General features: G+C 40.6%; 1 protein-coding gene across 12 annotated transcripts in view; it reads right to left on the bottom strand.

Moving 5' to 3' along the window:
- Positions 1 to 17936, bottom strand: part of LOC144980357 (uncharacterized) — a 27997-nt gene that overhangs the window by 9371 nt on the left and 690 nt on the right. For 5 of the 12 annotated variants that reach the window (XM_078928046.1, XM_078928043.1, XM_078928042.1 and 2 more), the window contains exons 2-4: positions 17843 to 17892; positions 2134 to 2414; positions 225 to 402 (exon numbers count right to left, since the gene is read on the bottom strand). In XM_078928046.1, coding sequence (XP_078784172.1) covers positions 225 to 402; positions 2134 to 2226 — 271 coding nt within the window. In that variant the 5' untranslated portion in view covers positions 2227 to 2414; positions 17843 to 17892. Of the gene's footprint in view, positions 1 to 224; positions 403 to 2133; positions 2415 to 4520; positions 4567 to 4848; positions 4889 to 17842; positions 17893 to 17936 lie in introns of those variants that run through there. The other 7 variants (XM_078928044.1, XM_078928048.1, XM_078928045.1 and 4 more) reach the window with 3 other exon arrangements.

Raw genomic sequence — 17936 nt, 5'->3', positions numbered from 1 at the left:
GTATATATATATATATATATTATATATATATATATATATTTTATATATATATATATATATAATACAAGCTTATTTTTTCCCAGCATACCCATCATCACCTCAATCATTTCATTCCTCAATCATTCATTCCTCAATCATTTCATTCCTCAATCATTCATTCCTCAATCATTTCATTCCTCAATCATTCACTCCTCAATCATTCACTCCTCAATCATTTCACTCACTGTTGGATATGACCTTTCTGGACACAACCCTGAGCCTGTCATTCCAGTCGTCCGTACACACGGCCGGACGTGAACACGTGCACGTGGCCGCCCCGTGCGATTGGATCTCAGCCCCTCCGATGTCGCCGACACTGACACGTATCCGACACGGTTTGTTGTAGGACGGACACAAAGGGGCCTGGGGATGGTGATTAAAAAAGATAAATTAAAATTGAGCTTTATATAGCGCAATATCCACTAAATGTGCTCAAAGCGCTTTACAAGGAGTCCCTGGTCAACAGCAACATTTAACATGAAGGACGGGACATGACGCTTGTTAGGCGATATTATAATTTTTCGGACAAACGCTGTTAACGGCCAGGTACTCATTTTACACCTGAGTACGGTGAGAGAATGTGAGTAAAGAGTCTTTTCCAAGGACTCAACTATGCGAGGAGCGCGAGGCTCGAACTCAGGACCTTCCGATCCGAAAGCGAGTGTGATACCACTAGACCACATAGCCGCACTATGATATGATATGATATGGTACAGACATGGGACACAGTGTTACACACAGACAAATAGCACACAGATGGGACATTTGTCCGGCCGTAGCCATCGTTAACTTATAGCCCGACACTGACCAAAAAATGACGTCAAAATGCCAGTCTTTTGCCACAAAAAAGAAAACAAATCGTGAGTTGTATTCAATAGTTCAACCAATGAAATAACTTGTTTCCATGAGCTCTACTAACGACAACTCACTAGACGGTGCAAAAACAAAATAATGACGTCAAACTGCCAGTCTTTTTGGATTTCAGTGTCAGGCTATAACATAACGATGGCTACGATCTGTCACCGTTTGTAGTTGGACGGACACAACGGGCCTGGGGATGATGGATGATAATATGATATGATATGGTACACACATGGAAACACAGTGTTACTCACTGACCATTGTAAACACAGATAGTACACGTATTATTACTATTATTAGCATTATCATCATCATCGTCATCATCGTCGTCGTCGTCGTCATCATCATCATCATCATCGTCGTCGTCGTCGTCATCATCATCATCATCATCATCATCATCATCATCTCATCATCATCATCATCATCATCATAAAAATCATAATCATCATTAAGATAAATTAATAGTAATAATAATAATAATGATAATAATAATAAATAATAATGATAATGATGTGGTCATCAAGACAACGCTGATGATGATGATGAATAGGACCAGGAGGGAGCATAGGAGGAGGAGGAGGAGGAGTATGAACTAGTACAACAACAAAAACAACAACAACAACAACAACGACGACGACGACAACAACAACAACAACAACAACAAGGAAAACAACAACAACAACAACAACAACAACAACAACGACGACGACGACAACAACAACAACAACAACAAGGAAAACAACAACAACAACAACAACAACGACGACGACGACAAACAACAACAACAAGAAACAACAAACAACAACAACAACAACCGACGACGACAACAACAACAAAAAACAACAACAACAACAAAACAACAAACAACGACGACGACGACAACAACAACAACAACAAGGAAAACAACAACAACAACAACAACAACGACGACGACGACGACGACAACAACAACAACAACAACAAGGAAAACAACAACAACAACAACAACAACAACAACAATAATAACAACAACAACAACAACAACAACGACGACGAAGACGACGACAACAACAACAACAACAAGGAAAACAACAACAACAACAACAACAACAACAACAACAACAATAATAACAACAACAACAACAACAACAACAACAACAACAACAACAACGAAGACAACAACAACAACGACGACAACAACACCACCACCACCAACAACAACACCACCACCAATCCTCTATTCCCAAGACTTACCCTGCCCGTGTCCAAGTTTCCCCCATATGCGTGTGACGTATGTATGCCAGCCACAGCCATCAACAACACGGCGACACAGACAACTTGATACATCCTGTCCTATCTTGTTGGTTTGTTCTATTTTTATCTTTTACACAAAGTCTGTTTTGTTTTTGTTTTTTTACAACGGTTACATAAGACGTGACGTCACAGCAGGACACTGTGATATGTATAAAGTATTAATCTCCAATTTACACTTTGGTGGACCACCGTAACCACTTCCGGTAAGTGGAAATCCTCGGCTGATGGAGAGAAATAAATAACGACAAATTATTATCAAATAAAGGTAGAAATTCAGAAATCTTATGGGACTGAGTGGCTCAGCGGCGAGGTCTCGAACCCAGGACCTTCCGATCCGAAAGGGAGTGTCATACCACCAGACCACATAGCTACATTTACACCTTATTTAGTTTCTTGTATCAGATCGACCGGCGCATAGTTGAGTCCTTGAAAAAGGCTCTTTACTCACATTCTCTCATCGTACTCAGGTGTAAAATGAGTACCTGGCCTTTAACAGCATTGTCTCTGTCCGAAAAAGATGGTAATATCGCCCAACAGGCGTCATGTCTCGTCCTACATGTAAAGTGTTGCTGTTGGCTAGGGACCCTTTGTAAAGCGCTTTGATCACGTTGAGTGGATATAGCGCTATATAAAAGCTCTTTTTTTTTAAATGAAAGAAAGCTATAATGAATAATTTATGATTCAGTGTTAAAAACAGAGTAAGTGATCTTATTATAAACCGGGGCCCCGATAGCTCAGTTGATAGAGCACTCGCTTCACACGCAAAGGGACCGAGATCGATCCCGGGTACAGTCGATATTTTTTTTTTCTGATTCCTCCTGTCCACCCACCCAGCAGTGAATAAATTGGGTAGCTGGGTGTCTGTTAGATCTGGCGGAAAGTACTTTCCGATAGACTAACGTCCTATCCAAAGGATAGCAAGCAATTGCTATTGTCCGTTTCACGCTGTGGAAACCGGGATAAACTCGGCCGGACCGGGCTCTATGAGCCCAATGGCTCTGAATGACTATTATAAACACTGTAGGCTCCACATGGTCGGAGCGATACAGAGCTGTAAGACGACGTGGACAGCAAAGAGTTAAGTTATTGAACAACAATGAATATTTTAACAGCTCTCCTCCCCCCCCCCCCCCAAAAAAAAACAACAAAAAAAAAAACCCCCCAAAATATTGATAATGAATGTTTCGGGGTCAAAACTCTTCGTCAGCCCGTAGCAAATACAGTAAAAACATTAACACATCCATCCAGTCAGCTGATCCTGCGTAGGACGTTGCTTCCCGAACTTTCTTGCGAAACAGATGACGGTTTTCCGCCAGTCTACTTGCTTGGGTTGTTGTCATTCCCAGCCATTCACATATATCTTGTTCCCAACATCAACACATCGTTTAAAAATCCATATTAATAAATTCAGGAGCAGGAACCGGTGTGAGATAAAAATCTGAACGTGTCGTGTGTATGAACGGTGTCAGACAAAGTAAAGAAGAACAATACATGAAAAAAAAAAACATCCCAAAAAAATCAGTCACATTGAGTAGGCGGGTTCGAACCTCAGACCTTCTGATTACTGATCAGACGTACTATCCTTACACTGATTTTTTGGGCTGTTTCTTTTTCTTTCTTGCTTTGTCTGGCACCTTTCATAACCACTTGTTCAGATCTTTCAAAATACAGACGAAATCACGTTTATGTCAGACACATTTAAATAAATAAAAAATAAAATAAAAATAGAATTCCCTTTATTCATCCCATATGGGAAATTTGTCTCTAGGGTCTATTCCAAGGGAAGACTGGAATAACCCAGGCGTCAGTCGCAGTGCAGCGCCGCAAATTGAATTAGGGCGAGGTGGTGACTTGCTCAAGGTCACACAGCGCAGCGGCGGGTGATCGAACTCGGTACCTTTCGGGTACGAAGCTTTTATATAGTGCAATATCCACTAAACGTGCTCAAAGCGCTTTGCAAGGGGTCCCTGTCCAACAGCAACACGTAACATGTAGAACGACACATGACGCCTGCAATTTTTTTCCGACAGAGACAAAGCTTTCAACGGCCAGTAGGTAAACATTTTTCACCTGAGTACGGTGAGAGAATGTGAGAATTAAAGAGCCTTTTCCAAAGACTCAACTATGCGCGGAGCGGGGCTCGAACCCAGAACTTTCATATCCGAAAGCGAGTGTCATACCACTAGATCACATAGCCGCACGTCTATTCACTTGACCAGTCAACAACTGATGCTACGCGTTTAGGTAAATCACTCACAACACCATACCACCAAACCACATTGCCGCACAGTTTTAACTTATGAATAACAAACAATGCAACGTCATACAGTCACCAGAAATTTGGATTCCAAGGCACCAAATCCGTCAAGATATCTGCATGCAGTCAATTAAGGAAAAAATAACGATATAAGTATTGAAATTGTAATCTTCAATACATTAGACGAAGACAGAAATTGTGTACGTTTCGGGTTTCCCCTTCATCAAAAAAACACGATGAACAAAACACTAGGGAGGAATGAAATTATTGTGAATAAACACATCTCATTAGTCCTTCGTGTTTTTTTAATAAAGGGGAAACCCGAAACGTCCACGGTATCTGTCTTCGTCTAACAAATAAATTGAAGCTTACAATTTCAATACTTATCGTTATTTTACCCTTCGAGCTTCAAACAGCAACAGCTCCATTATCCAGCTGTCATTGAAGACTCGACATTTATATAGAGGCAAATCGAACACCTCAGACAACGGGCTGGAAATGTGACCCCTCGTCACAAAACGGTATTAACCCTCTACCAGCCACTTTCAGGATTTTGCCCAAAACTTCACCACACTTCAACTAACACAAAAATATAGATTTTTTATCACTCAAACACAATAGCAGTAAAGTTCTTGCCATACATAATTTCTTTATCAAAACATGCTCTACAACACACTGTTTCATTTTCTTTACATTTCATGATGTACAAGAGAAATTTGAATGAGAAATATTTTGGTTGTATCTTAACGAATGTGACGGTTTTCCTTTAGTTGGTACGGAGAGGGTTAAAATGTTGGTTGTATCGTAACGAATGTGACGATTTTCCTTTAGTTGGTACGGAGAGGGTTAAAATGTTGGTTGTATCGTAACGAATGTGACGATTTTCCTTTAGTTGGTACGGAAAGGGTTAAATCGGAATGATTAAGATGCTGAAAAAAGAATTTGTGGCCAGAAATATCAGACTTGCGTTGAGTTTTCTTGGAATACAGCCACCACCGCAAAAGCAGCCGATCGCAAAAAATGGAGATGTCTGGTGGATGCCCTATGTGCCTCAAGGCCCGAAGAGGATGTCTGGTGGATGCCCGATGTGCCTCAAGGCCCGAAGAGGATTAAATAAAGTAAGTATAGGGAGATGGAATATCATATTTTACTGTGCTAAATACCAACGTTTTATATTTGTGACCAGTTTAACTCATTCAACCCTAACACCGACTATATCCGTAGTTTACCCAATGTTACTTTTACCCCATGCCTATTTATTACATTTTTCAGAGACAAATTATAGGCGTAGTATCAAAGCTAATGTTTTTAGTTTTGACATGTTAATGGTAGTTGAATAAAACTATCTTATGCACGTACTTATTTTTAATACATTTTGAAAAGTAGCAAAAATCTCTAGGATTGTGCGAGTTCACGTTAATTTGACTTTTTAGCATCTGATCCATCCCGACATCATATCGTTTTGAGACGATGGTCACAAATATTTTCATGACCTTTGACCCGTCCACGACCGTAATCTGGAAAAAAAATCCCCAAAAAAACTCGAATTTAAAAATTTGGTCAGAAAACTCATCCTTCATTTATAAATATCGCTCGTATCTAAACGACCCTCATCGTGACAACAATCTCCCAAGTCTTGGACGACGCGACGCCCCAGGTTTAGAAGTTTTTGCACAAATGAGGGTTGACTTAAATCTATGGATATTTATTGAAGGACGATTCTTCTGGCCACAATATTTTGAATACGAAGTTTTCCCGACGATGGCAAAGATCTGGTTAAAAATCTAGAGATGGATGTTTTGTTTTGTTTTCAAGTTGGAAAAAAAACAAAATTGAGCTTTTATATAGCGCAACATCTACTAAATGTGCTCAAAGCGCTGTATAAGGGGTCCCTGACCAACAGCAACACGTAACATGTAGAACGAAACATGACGCCTTTTAGGCGATATTACAATTTTCCTGACCGAGACAACGCTGTTAACGGCCAGGTACTCATTTTACACCTGAATATGATGAGAGAATGTGAGTAAAGAGCCTTTTCCAAGGACTCAACTATGCGCCAAGCGAGGGTCGAACCCAGGACCTTCCGATCTGAAAGCGAGTGTCATACCACTAGACCACATAGCCGCATGATAAAAATATTTATTTCATCTAGACTTGATTATGTTTGGAAAAAAAAACCAAAAAAAACAAAACAAAACAAAACAAACCAAAACAAAAAGCAACAGAATGTTTGCCCGTTGCCCTAGGGATGTTTCCCTATCACATTTCTGGCATTGGAATTTTCGGAATTCCAGTTTTTTGAGAGTTCAAGTTGTATCTAAGGGCAGAGCACTCTAGGAAAAAAAAACACGTATTAAAAGTTTTGGCCAGAAAACACGTCCTTCAAATTATGTCGTTGGATTAAAATGACCTTCAGTTTGTCAAAAACTCTCAAACCTGGGACGTCGAGGAAGAATTCTCGGAAGTCCCAGGTTTGAGAGTTTTTTTTTACCAAGATAAGAGAATCATTTAAATCGATTTATATTTACTCCAAGGACGAGTTTTCCGGCCAAATTTTTAAATACATGTCTTTTTTTTATTCTCCAGAAAAAGAGAGTTAAGTATGGCGACCCATCTTAGAATAAACGGCTCGAAAGGTCATTCTCGATGGCCTGAAATACGAGCTCATCACCTTGACGAGTGTTTAGGTCACATATTTACATACGATCTGCCTGTTGTCGGTTGTTTATAGATGGAGAAAAGGTCAATATCGATGGTGCCAAATTCTTGTGGATCCAAGATGGCGGCAAATCCAGACTGTTGCTTCCTTCTGTCCAAATGAGTTCTCTTGGAATGTGGGGAGTTTTTGGGTTGTGGGAGATGAGACATGCCTGGGGGGTTGTGTGGGTGTGTGTGTGTGTGGGGGGGGTGTGGGCGTGTGTGTGTGTGTGGGGGGGGGGGGCTGTGTGGGCGTGAGTGAGGAATGGGGTTGGGGCAACGTCCAATTAATTTATAGGTCTGATCACCCAAAGTGTAATGGGATATTTATTGTTGTATTGGAATAACTCTCAAACCAAAGTATACTTATTTTCAAGGTCTGATAACATAAATTATTATGGGATCATTGTTGACATGTGGAAACAGAAATCTCAAACCACATATTTGCAGGTCCGATCACCTAAAGTGTAATTGAGATCACTGTTGTAATGGAAATACACAACTTTTAACCCGACGTGCATTTTATTTGTACGTCTGGTTACTCAAAGTCTACTGGGCTCAGTGGTTAGTCACACCAACGTGTACTCTTTGCGGTCTTGTAATCCAAAGTCTACTGGACTCAGTGGTTAGTCACACCAACGTGTACTCTTTGCAGGTCTTGTAACCCAAAGTCTACTGGACTCAGTGGTTAGTCACACCAACGTGTACTCTTTGCAGGTCTTGTAATCCAAAGTCTACTGGACTCAGTGGTTAGTCACACCAACGTGTACTCTTTGCAGGTCTTGTAACCCAAAGTCTACTGGACTCAGTGGTTAGTCAAACCAACGTGTACTCTTTGCAGGTCTTGTAATCCAAAGTCTACTGCACTCAGTGGTTAGTCACACCAACGTGTACTCTTTGCGGTCTTGTAACCCAAAGTCTACTGGGCTCAGTGGTTAGTCACACCAACGTGTACTCTTTGCAGGTCTTGTAATCCAAAGTCTACTGCACTCAGTGGTTAGTCACACCAACGTGTACTCTTTGCAGGTCTTGTAATCCAAAGTCTACTGGACTCAGTGGTTAATCAAACCAACGTGTACTCTTTGCAGGTCTTGTAATCCAAAGTGTACTGGACTCAGTGGTAAGTCACACCAACGTGTACTCTTTGCAGGTCTTGTAATCCAAAGTCTACTGGACTCAGTGGTTAGTCAAACAAACGTGTACTCTTTGCAGGTCTTGTAATCCAAAGTGTACTGGACTCAGTGGACAGAAATACAGACCTCTCAAGCCACCAAAGTGTACTTATTTTGCAGATCTGATAACCCAAATTGTTATGGAACTCATTATTTAATATAATTACTCTCAACCCGATAGCTCAGTTGATAGAGCACTTGCTTCACAAGCAAAGGAAATGAGATCCAATCCGGGTACAGTAGAAATGTTTTCTTCCTCTGACCGCTCTGTCTACCCATCAGTGCCTGAGTAGTTTGGCTGCAAATAAAGATTTAATTGAGATTAATGGAGCTTTCTATAGCACAATATCCACTAAATGTGCTGAAAGCGCTTTACAAGGGGTCCCTGGTCAACAGCAACATTTCACACGTAGGACGAGACATGACGCCTGTTAGGCGATATTACAATTTTTAGGACAACGACACCGCTGTTAACGGCCAGGTACTCATCTTACATCTGAGTACGATGAGAGAATGTGAGTAAAGAGCCTTTTCCAAGGACTCAACTATGCTCCGCGGGCGAGACTCGAACCCAGGACCTTTCGATCCGAAAGCGAGTGTCATACCACTAGACCACCTAGATCCTCCATCCTCGCTCTTTTACGTCCCGGAATCCCAGGAATCTGATTATAGATATTTCGAAGTTGACGTCACTCAGGGCTTTGTTATTGTTTTTTTTGTCATCCGCGTTTATGAGTAACTCTCACTGAACTGTATTAACCAGACTATAAAAGTTCATGGTTACACACAGTTTTGTGTGTTGGTCCGTTATACTTCCGGATGGCAATGTTGTGAGCTTCTTAGCCAAGCGCGTACTATCTATACATCCTGCTATTAAAATAACCGTCATGCCCCCATATAATTCAATATGTAACCTATTCATTCATTAATTTAATTCCAAAGAACTAGCTACATACACACTTCCAATGATTTAGGAACCAGGAAAGTGTACGTGATATTTCTTCCCCGCTTCTCACTTTGAAAAATAAAAACACTCGATAAAAAAAGTAGTCGTTCACAGCCATTGGGCCCATGGATCTGGAGCTTATCCCGGTTTCTATAGCGTGAATAGGACAATAGTAATTTCTTGCAACCCTTTGAATAGAACGCGAGTCTATCGCAAAGTACTTCCGCCAGATCTAACAAATTCAGCTACCCATTCATTGCTGGGTGGACAGAGGGGTCCAAAATACTAGATCGCATGCAACCTGGACCGATCTCAGGCCTTTCATATTTAACCCCCATCTCCATACCAACTACAGGAAAATCGTCACATTCGTTACGATACAACCAACATGACGAGGACGAGAGACGCATGCGCACAACCAACATGACGTTCTCTCTCTTATAACTTTTCCGCCGGTGACGTCACAGACTATGGGTGACGTCCAATCAAGGGACGCTACTCTTCCGCTAATCTCATTTCCTATTCAAATTTCTCTTGTACATCATAAAATGTAAAGAAAATGAACACAGTGTGTTGTAGAGAATGTTTTGGTAAAGAAATTATGTATGGCAAGAACTTTACTGCTATTGTGTTTGAGTGATAAATATATATTTTGTGTTAGTTGTTGGGTGTGGTGAAGTTTTGGGGAAAATCCTGAAAATGGCTGGTAAGGAGAGATTAAAGACACATTCAGATATTTTGTGTGCCCTTCATTCTCATAGAATACTGTACTGTTATTAAATAGACCCCCCCCCCACCAGGTCTTTATTTCAGAATATTTTACTCACCCCCCCCCCACCCCACCCCACCCCACCCCTTGAAGCTTACTTATTCCCTTTATTCATCCCACAGGGGAAATTGTCTTTAGGGTTTATTCCAAGGGAAGATTGGGATAAAACAGGCGTCAGCCGCAGTGCAGCGCCGTAAATTAAGATAGAGGGAGGTGACTCGCTCAACGCCACACAGCGCAGCGGCGGGTGATCGAACTCGGTACAAAGCAAAGACCGTTCTCATTGGGTTTTTTTTTGTTGTTGGCTGCTGAAGAAGGGTTTTGAGCCCGATACGTTCCGTGTTTGGTGTTTTGTTCTCTATGAATCTGTTTTATATTCATTTTTGTTTATGAATTTTTACACTGGCGTTCTGGAGGTGTTGAATTCCTCAGAAGGTCAAATGTCACCTTCAAACACAAAACATTACAATAGTTATGCAATATCCCCTCCTCCCACCCTCTTCTCCCCCTACCCCCCCACCCCTTCTCCCCCTACCCCCCCCACCCCCTTCTCCCCCTACACCCCCCTCCACCCCCTTCTCCCCCCCCCCCTCCACACCCTTCTCCTCCTACCCCAGCCCCCTCTCCCCTAACATCTCACACCCATACTCTACACCAATCACCTCGTTCCGCCACACATGTTCTCTCTCTCTCTATGTTACTCCCTCTCTATCTCTCACTCTCTCTCTCTTACTCCCACTCTATCTCTCTCTCTTACTCCCTCTCTATCTCTTTCTCTTACTCCCTCTCTCTCTCCCTCTCTATCTCTCTCTCCCTTTCTCTCTTTCTCTCTCTATCTCTCTCTCTCTTACTCCCTCTCTATCTCTATCTCTCTTACTACCTCTCTCTCTATCTCTCACTCTCTTACTCCCTCTCTATCTCTCTCTCTCTCTCTTACTCCCTCTCTATCTCTATCTCTCTTGCTCCCTCTCTCTATCTCTCTCTCTCTCTCTTACTCCCTCTCTATCTCTCTCTCTTGCTCCCTCTCTCTATCTCTCTCTCTTACTACCTCTCTATCTCTCTCTCTTACTCCCTCTCTATCTCTCTTTCTTACTCCCTCTCTATCTCTATCTCTCTTGCTCCCTCTCTCAATCTCTCTCTCTTACTCCCTCTCTATCTCTCTCTCTTACTCCCTCTCTATCTCTCTCTCTCTTACTCCCTCTCTATCTCTATCTCTCTTGCTCCCTCTCTCTCTATCTCTCTCTCTTACTCCCTCTCTATCTCTCTTTCTTACTCCCTCTCTATCTCTCTCACTCTCTCTCTCTTACTCCCTCTCTCTCTCTCTTACTCCCTCTCTATCTCTCTCTCTTACTCCCTCTCTCCCTCTCTTACTCCCTCTCTATCCCTCTCCCTTTCTCTCTTTCTCTCTCTCTATCCTCTCTTTATCCCCTCTCTCTCTATCTCTCTCCATCCTCTATCCCCTCTCTCTCTATCTCTCTCTATCCCTTTCTCTCTCTCTTTCTTCTATCTATCCCTCTTTCTCTCTCTATCCCCTTCTCTCTCTATCCCTCTCTCTCTCTCTATCCTTTTCTCTCTTTCACACTTCTATCTATCCCTCTCTCTCTATCCCTCTCTCTCTATCCCCCTCTCTCTCTATCCCCCTCTCTCTATCCTTTTCTCTCTTTCACACTTCTATCTATCCCTCTCTCTCTATCCCTCTCTCTCTCTATCCCCCCTCTCTCTCTCTCTTTCTCTCTCCTATCTATCTATCTTTCTCGTTCTATCTTCTCTTTCATTCTCTTTCTCTCTTTCTATCTCTATCTTTCTCTCTCTCTCTCTCTCCCACCCTCTTTCACTCCCTCTCTTTCAATATATCCATCCATTTATCTATCTATCTATCTATCTATCTATCTATCTATCTATCTATCTATCTATCTATCTATCTATCTATCTATCTATCTATCCATCTATCTTTCTTTCTTTCATCTCTCTCTCTCTCCCTTTCTCTCTCTCTCTCTCTCTCTCTCCCCCTTTCTGTCTCTCTCCCTTTAAAGTTATGGCTTTTTATCTTTCTATCTCTCACTCGTTCTCTCTCTCGTACTCTCTCTTTCTCCTTCTCTCTCTCTCTCTTTCTCTCTCTCTCTCTCTGCGTCTCTCCCTTTAAAATTATCGCTTTTTCTCTTTCTATCTCTCACTCGTTCTCTCTCTTTCTCCTTCTCTCTCTCTTCCTTTCTCTCTCTCTCTCTCTCTCCCTTTCTCCCTCTCTCTCTCTCTCTCTCTCTCTCTCCCTTTCTCTCCCCCTATCAGGTATAATCCTATATCAGGAAACATGAATTTTGAATTTAAAGTTAGAAGAAATGCATTAGTACTATTAGTGCTGGTCGAAGAAGGGTTTTAAGCCCGAAACGTTCCGTGTTTGATGTAATCTGTTGTTTTCAAAGCTGTTATAAATAATGTTTTCACCTTTGTTTATTCCTTTCTACGGTCCACCCAGGTTCTAGCAGTTTTGTGTCACTTTGACTTGTAGTCTAACTCTCTCCATACCAGCCATTTTCAGGACTTTCCCCAAAACGTCACACCCAACTAACACTAAAATAGATTTTTGTATCACTCTGGACACCATAGCAGAAAAGTTCTAGCGATAAATAATTTCTGTAGCAAAACATTACTCTACAACACACTGTGTTCATTTTCTTTAAATTTTATGATGTACAAGAGAAATTTAAATAAGAAATATTTTGGTTGTATCGTAACGAATGTGACGGTTTTCCTGTAGTTGGTATGGAGAGGGTTAAAATGTTGGTTGTATCGTAACGAATGTGACGATTTTCCTGTAGTTGGTATGGAGAGGGTTAAAATGTTGGTTGTATCGTAACGAATGTGACGATTTTCCTGTAGTTGGTATGGAGAGGGTTAAAATGTTGGTTGTATCGTAACGAATGTGACGATTTTCCTGTAGTTGGTATGGAGAGGGTTAAAATGTTGGTTGTATCGTAACGAATGTGACGATTTTCCTGTAGTTGGTAGGGAGAGGGTTAAAATGTTGGTTGTATCGTAACGAATGGCACGATTTTCCTGTAGTTGGTACGGAGAGGGTTAAAATGTTGGTTGTATCGTAACGAATGTGACGATTTTCTTATAGTTGGTATGGAAAGGGTTAAAATGTTGGTTTTATCGTAACGAATGTGACGATTTTCCTGTAGTTGGTATGGAGAGGGTTAAAATGTTGGTTGTATCGTAATGAATGTGACGATTTTCTTATAGTTGGTATGGAAAGGGTTAAAATGTTGGTTTTATCGTAACGAATGTGACGATTTTCCTGTAGTTGGTACGGAGAGGGTTAAAATGATGGTTGTATCGTAACGAATGTGACGATTTTCCTGTAGTTGGTACGGAGAGGGTTAAAATGATGGTTGTATCGTAACGAATGTGACGATTTTCCTGTAGTTGGTATGGAGAGGGTTAAATGTTGGTTTTATCGTAACGAATGTGACGATCTTCTTATAGTTGGTACGGAAAGGGTTAAAACAGCAGATTGAAACAAGCTCGACCTTTTCTCAGAGAACCGAATGGCATGATGTAATCAGTCGGAAGGTAAACATTTTGGATTTGCATTTTATTTTTCATTTTCTGAAAGAATTTGCTCCCCAGAGCATTTTAATCTTTATTTGATGTAAATCGGGTGATTTTTCATGATGTTATGGTCAGATGTATGGGAAAGGTATCCAACAACTTTTATCAAATTTCATCCTTTTTCAACTTGACTAGCTGTAAAAAATATTTAGAAGTGAAATTAAGCTTTGATATTTCCCAAAGATGTACGAAAAGGGTTGATTTAATCATTTATGACAAGAACTCATTTTGGATAAAAATTGACCTTCTAACTAAACTTGGCAATATCTCAGTTCAAACCTTTTCACCATCCGACTGATGACGTCATTGACTGTAACAATATCTACAATTCAATGGAATTGGGAGCACGTCAGAACAAATTTGCGTGATATTTTTGGTTGCACTCGTCCCCGGTTCCAATTTTAGCAGCTCGTCTGGTAACCGAACATAAATATAGGCCTATTGACATTCATATGGGCCAGTTGACATAAATATAGGCCTGTTGACATACATATGGACCTGATGACATAAATATAGGCCTGTTGACATAAATATAGGCCTGTTGACATACATATGGGCCCGTTGACATAAATATATGCCTGTTGACATAAATATGGGCCTGTTGACATAAATATAGGTCTGTTGACATAGATATGGGCCTGTTGACATAAATATAGGCCTGTTGTCATAAATATATGCCTGTTGACATAAGTATGGGCCTGTTGACATAAATATAGGCCTGTTGACATACATATGGGCCTATTGACATAAATATAGGCCTGTTGACATAAATATAGGCCTGTTGACATAAATATGGGCCTGTTGACATAAATATAGGCCTGTTGACATACATATGGGCCTGTTGACATAAATATAGGCCTGTTGACATAAATATACGCCTGTTGACATAAATATACGCCTGTTGACAAAAATATATGCCTGTTGATATAAATATACGCCTGTTGACATAAATATACGCCTGTTGACATAAGTATAGACCCGTTGACATATATGGGCCTGTTGACACATAAATTGGGCCTGTTGACATAAATATACGCCTGTTAATATAAATATAGTCCTGTTGACATAAATATAGGCCTGTTGACATAAATATAGGCCTGTTGACATAAATATAGGCCTGTTGACACACATATGGGCCTGTTGACATAAATATAGGCCTGTTGACATACATAAGGGCCTGTTGACATAAATATAGGCTTGTTGACATTAATATAGTCCTGTTGACATAAATATAGGCCTGTTGACATAAATATAGGCCTGTTGACATAAATATAGGCCTGTTGACATAAAATATAGGCCTGTTGACATACATATAGGCCTGTTGACATAAATATAGGCCTGTTGACATACATATAGGCCTGTTGACATAAATATAGGCCTGTTGACATAAATATAGGCCTGTTGACATAAATATAGGCCTGTTGACATACCTATGGCCTTTTTTAAAAACAATCTTGTGATAACAAATAATCTGTGTTGGTTAAAGTGTATTTCTATTACAACAATGAATGAGGCCATAAGAATTTGGGTTATCAGACCTGTAAATAAGGACACGTTGGTTTGAAAGTATTTCTATGAAAACAATGAAGCCATAACAAAATTGGGTTGTCGGACCTGTAAATAAGGATACGTTGGTTTGAAAGTATTTCTATGAAAACAATGAAGCCATAACAAAATTGGGTTGTCGGACCTGTAAATAAGGACACGTTGGTTTGAAAGTATTTCTATGAAAACAATGAAGCCATAACAAAATTGGGTTGTCGGACCTGTAAATAAGGATACGTTGGTTTAAGAGTAAACCCAGCACAACAATCCGCGCATATTTTCGGTTGTCAGACCTTTGACTATGTACACGTTGGTAACAGAGTCCATGACGAATTTGGGTTATAGGACCTGTAAATTGGTACACTTTGCACTGCACCAAAAACTGTTTTGTTAGGTATTAATCTAAAATTTCACAAAGGTGCATTATTATCGTTTATGTGGTCTAGTGGTATGACACTCGCCTTCGGATCGGAAGGTCCTGGGTTCGAGTCCCGATCTGGGCGAAGCGTAGTTGAGTCCTTAAAAAACGCTCTTTAGTAGCAAGGACTATGAAAAATGTTTTTTTCTCTTTCTGAGGGAAATTTTTGTCTGAAATCAAAGCCCTATCTCCACTGAGTAAAAATCATTTTGAATTTTGAAAATCCATTCATAAATAAACAAGTTATGCAGCTTCAAAGGTGTCATTTATTTGGATGACCCGCAAAGAGGAAAAAAACGCGAAAATATGGGACGCTTTTTCGGCATTTTTTTCGACCTTTGGTTGTATCTTGCGTAATAAGTGGATTAAAAGATTGAAATTTGGCAATTTTATGGCAAATTTGATAGAGAATATGATGAAAACATTAGAAGAGTTCTAACTTATATATAAACACACACACACACACACACACACACAGAGAGAGAGAGAGAGAGAGAGAGAGAGAGAGAGAGAGAGAGAGAGAGAGAGAGAGAGAGAGAGAGAGGGATTGCGTACGTAAACTAAAGAAATATAGAAGGAAAAGAGAAATTGGACAAGGGGACAAAGGTTACTGATAGAACGTGACTTGGAACACAATAATTAAACCCATGCTGAGATTGTAGATCATATTGCAATCGAAAACTTTTAACATTATAATTTCTTAAATTCTTGTAAATTAAACAGTCAAATTATCAGCTGTTTATTGAACCCAAACGCAATGGCAGACGATAAACACCCCTCTGCCAGTGAGACCGCGCAGACATTTTGACTAGTCATGAACTTTAAAACGAGGTCAACCAATCAGAAAGCGCTTTGCCACGACTCGCTCAGCCGCTGTTTGGTGCCAAATCGTTTTGAACTTGTGATTCGGGCTATAGGGGGGCAAAATGGCTTTGTCTTTTACAAATGAAGAACAAATTAGGATAGTGTTTTGAAAAATACGGGAAAAGTACTCGTCATATTCATATGAAATTTTACAACCAAAAAGAAGAAATGTTCATGTATTACCTTGTCAGCGACAAAACCTACACGCCCGGTAGTTTTAGAAATATTTTACTCCAAAGAGTAAGAATATATTTTTAACGGTCTTCTGGTAATCGCACGAGTTTTGTCGCTTGACATAATCTAAAATTACCTTTTTTCTAACTGTGTGCCAACTTTCAGTCATATTCATCGATAAACAGCGTCGTAATTATTTTTTTAAAATAGCATATACCAAACGGCTTCGTCCCATATTTTGTCGCGAATTTGGGCACTTCGTGAGCGAAAAAGAGGCCCAAAGATTTGTGCGGGATAGTCCTTGCTATCTTTAGTCACATTCTCTCATCGTACTCAAGTGTAAAACGAGTACCTGCCCGTTTCTGTCTAGGAAAAAAAGCAACCAAATTGTAATATTGCCTAACAGGCGTCATGTCTCGTCCTACATGTTAAATGTTGCTGTTGACCAGGGACCCCTTGTAAAGCGTTTTGAGCACGTTTAGTGGATATTGCGCTATATAAAATGTCATCTTTTTACTTAATGTAGACTGTCCGAAGTTGAATATGACAGTGAATGACGTCATCAGTCGGATGGTGAAAAGGTTTGAACTGAGATATTGTCAGGTTTAGTTAGAAGTTCAATTTCCAATCACAAGGCGAGTGCCATAGCACTCGGCCACACAGCTGCAAATAAACAGACAATCGCAGTTTCTTGCTATCCTTTGGGTTGGACGCAAAGTGCTTTCCACCAGATTCAAAAGACTCAGCTACCAAATCACTTCTAGATAACAAATCTCGACTTCACCTGGGATTTGAGCTCGGTCCCTTTGAGTGTAAAACAAGTACACTGCCAACTGAGCTATCGGGACCCCCCCCAACCCTCTCTCTAAATATGATTCCTACCTCAATATACTATTTTGGGGAGGGAGGGGGGGGGGGCAGCGTGCCTCAGCGGTACGGACTTTGCTTCGTATCCGAAAGGTACCGAGTTCGATCACCCGCCTCTGCACTGTGTGACCTTGAGCAAGTCGTCACCTCGCCCTCGCTCAATTTGCGGCGCTGCACTGCAGCTGACGCCTGGGTTATTCCAGTCTTCCCTTGGAATAGACCCTAGAGACAAACTTCCCCTATGGGATGAATAAAGGGAATTTTGATTTTATTTCATTTTTGACAACATAACATCCGTTAAGGTCGAAGTTCAATCAATACTTACATGCAGCTTTATACCGTCCAGCCACTCCCCGTCACAAATTACGCGTCTTTCTTCGAAATTGAAAATAAACAAGTAAACAAACAAACAAACAAAT

Source organism: Berghia stephanieae, chromosome 9, assembly GCF_034508935.2.
Source record: "Berghia stephanieae isolate SIO BIC M18660-M18661 chromosome 9, UCSD_Bste_1.3, whole genome shotgun sequence".
Lineage (NCBI taxonomy): Eukaryota > Metazoa > Mollusca > Gastropoda > Nudibranchia > Aeolidiidae > Berghia > Berghia stephanieae.
The sequence above is the reverse complement of the archived record's forward strand: the minus strand, read 5'-3'. Positions and strand labels throughout refer to the sequence as shown.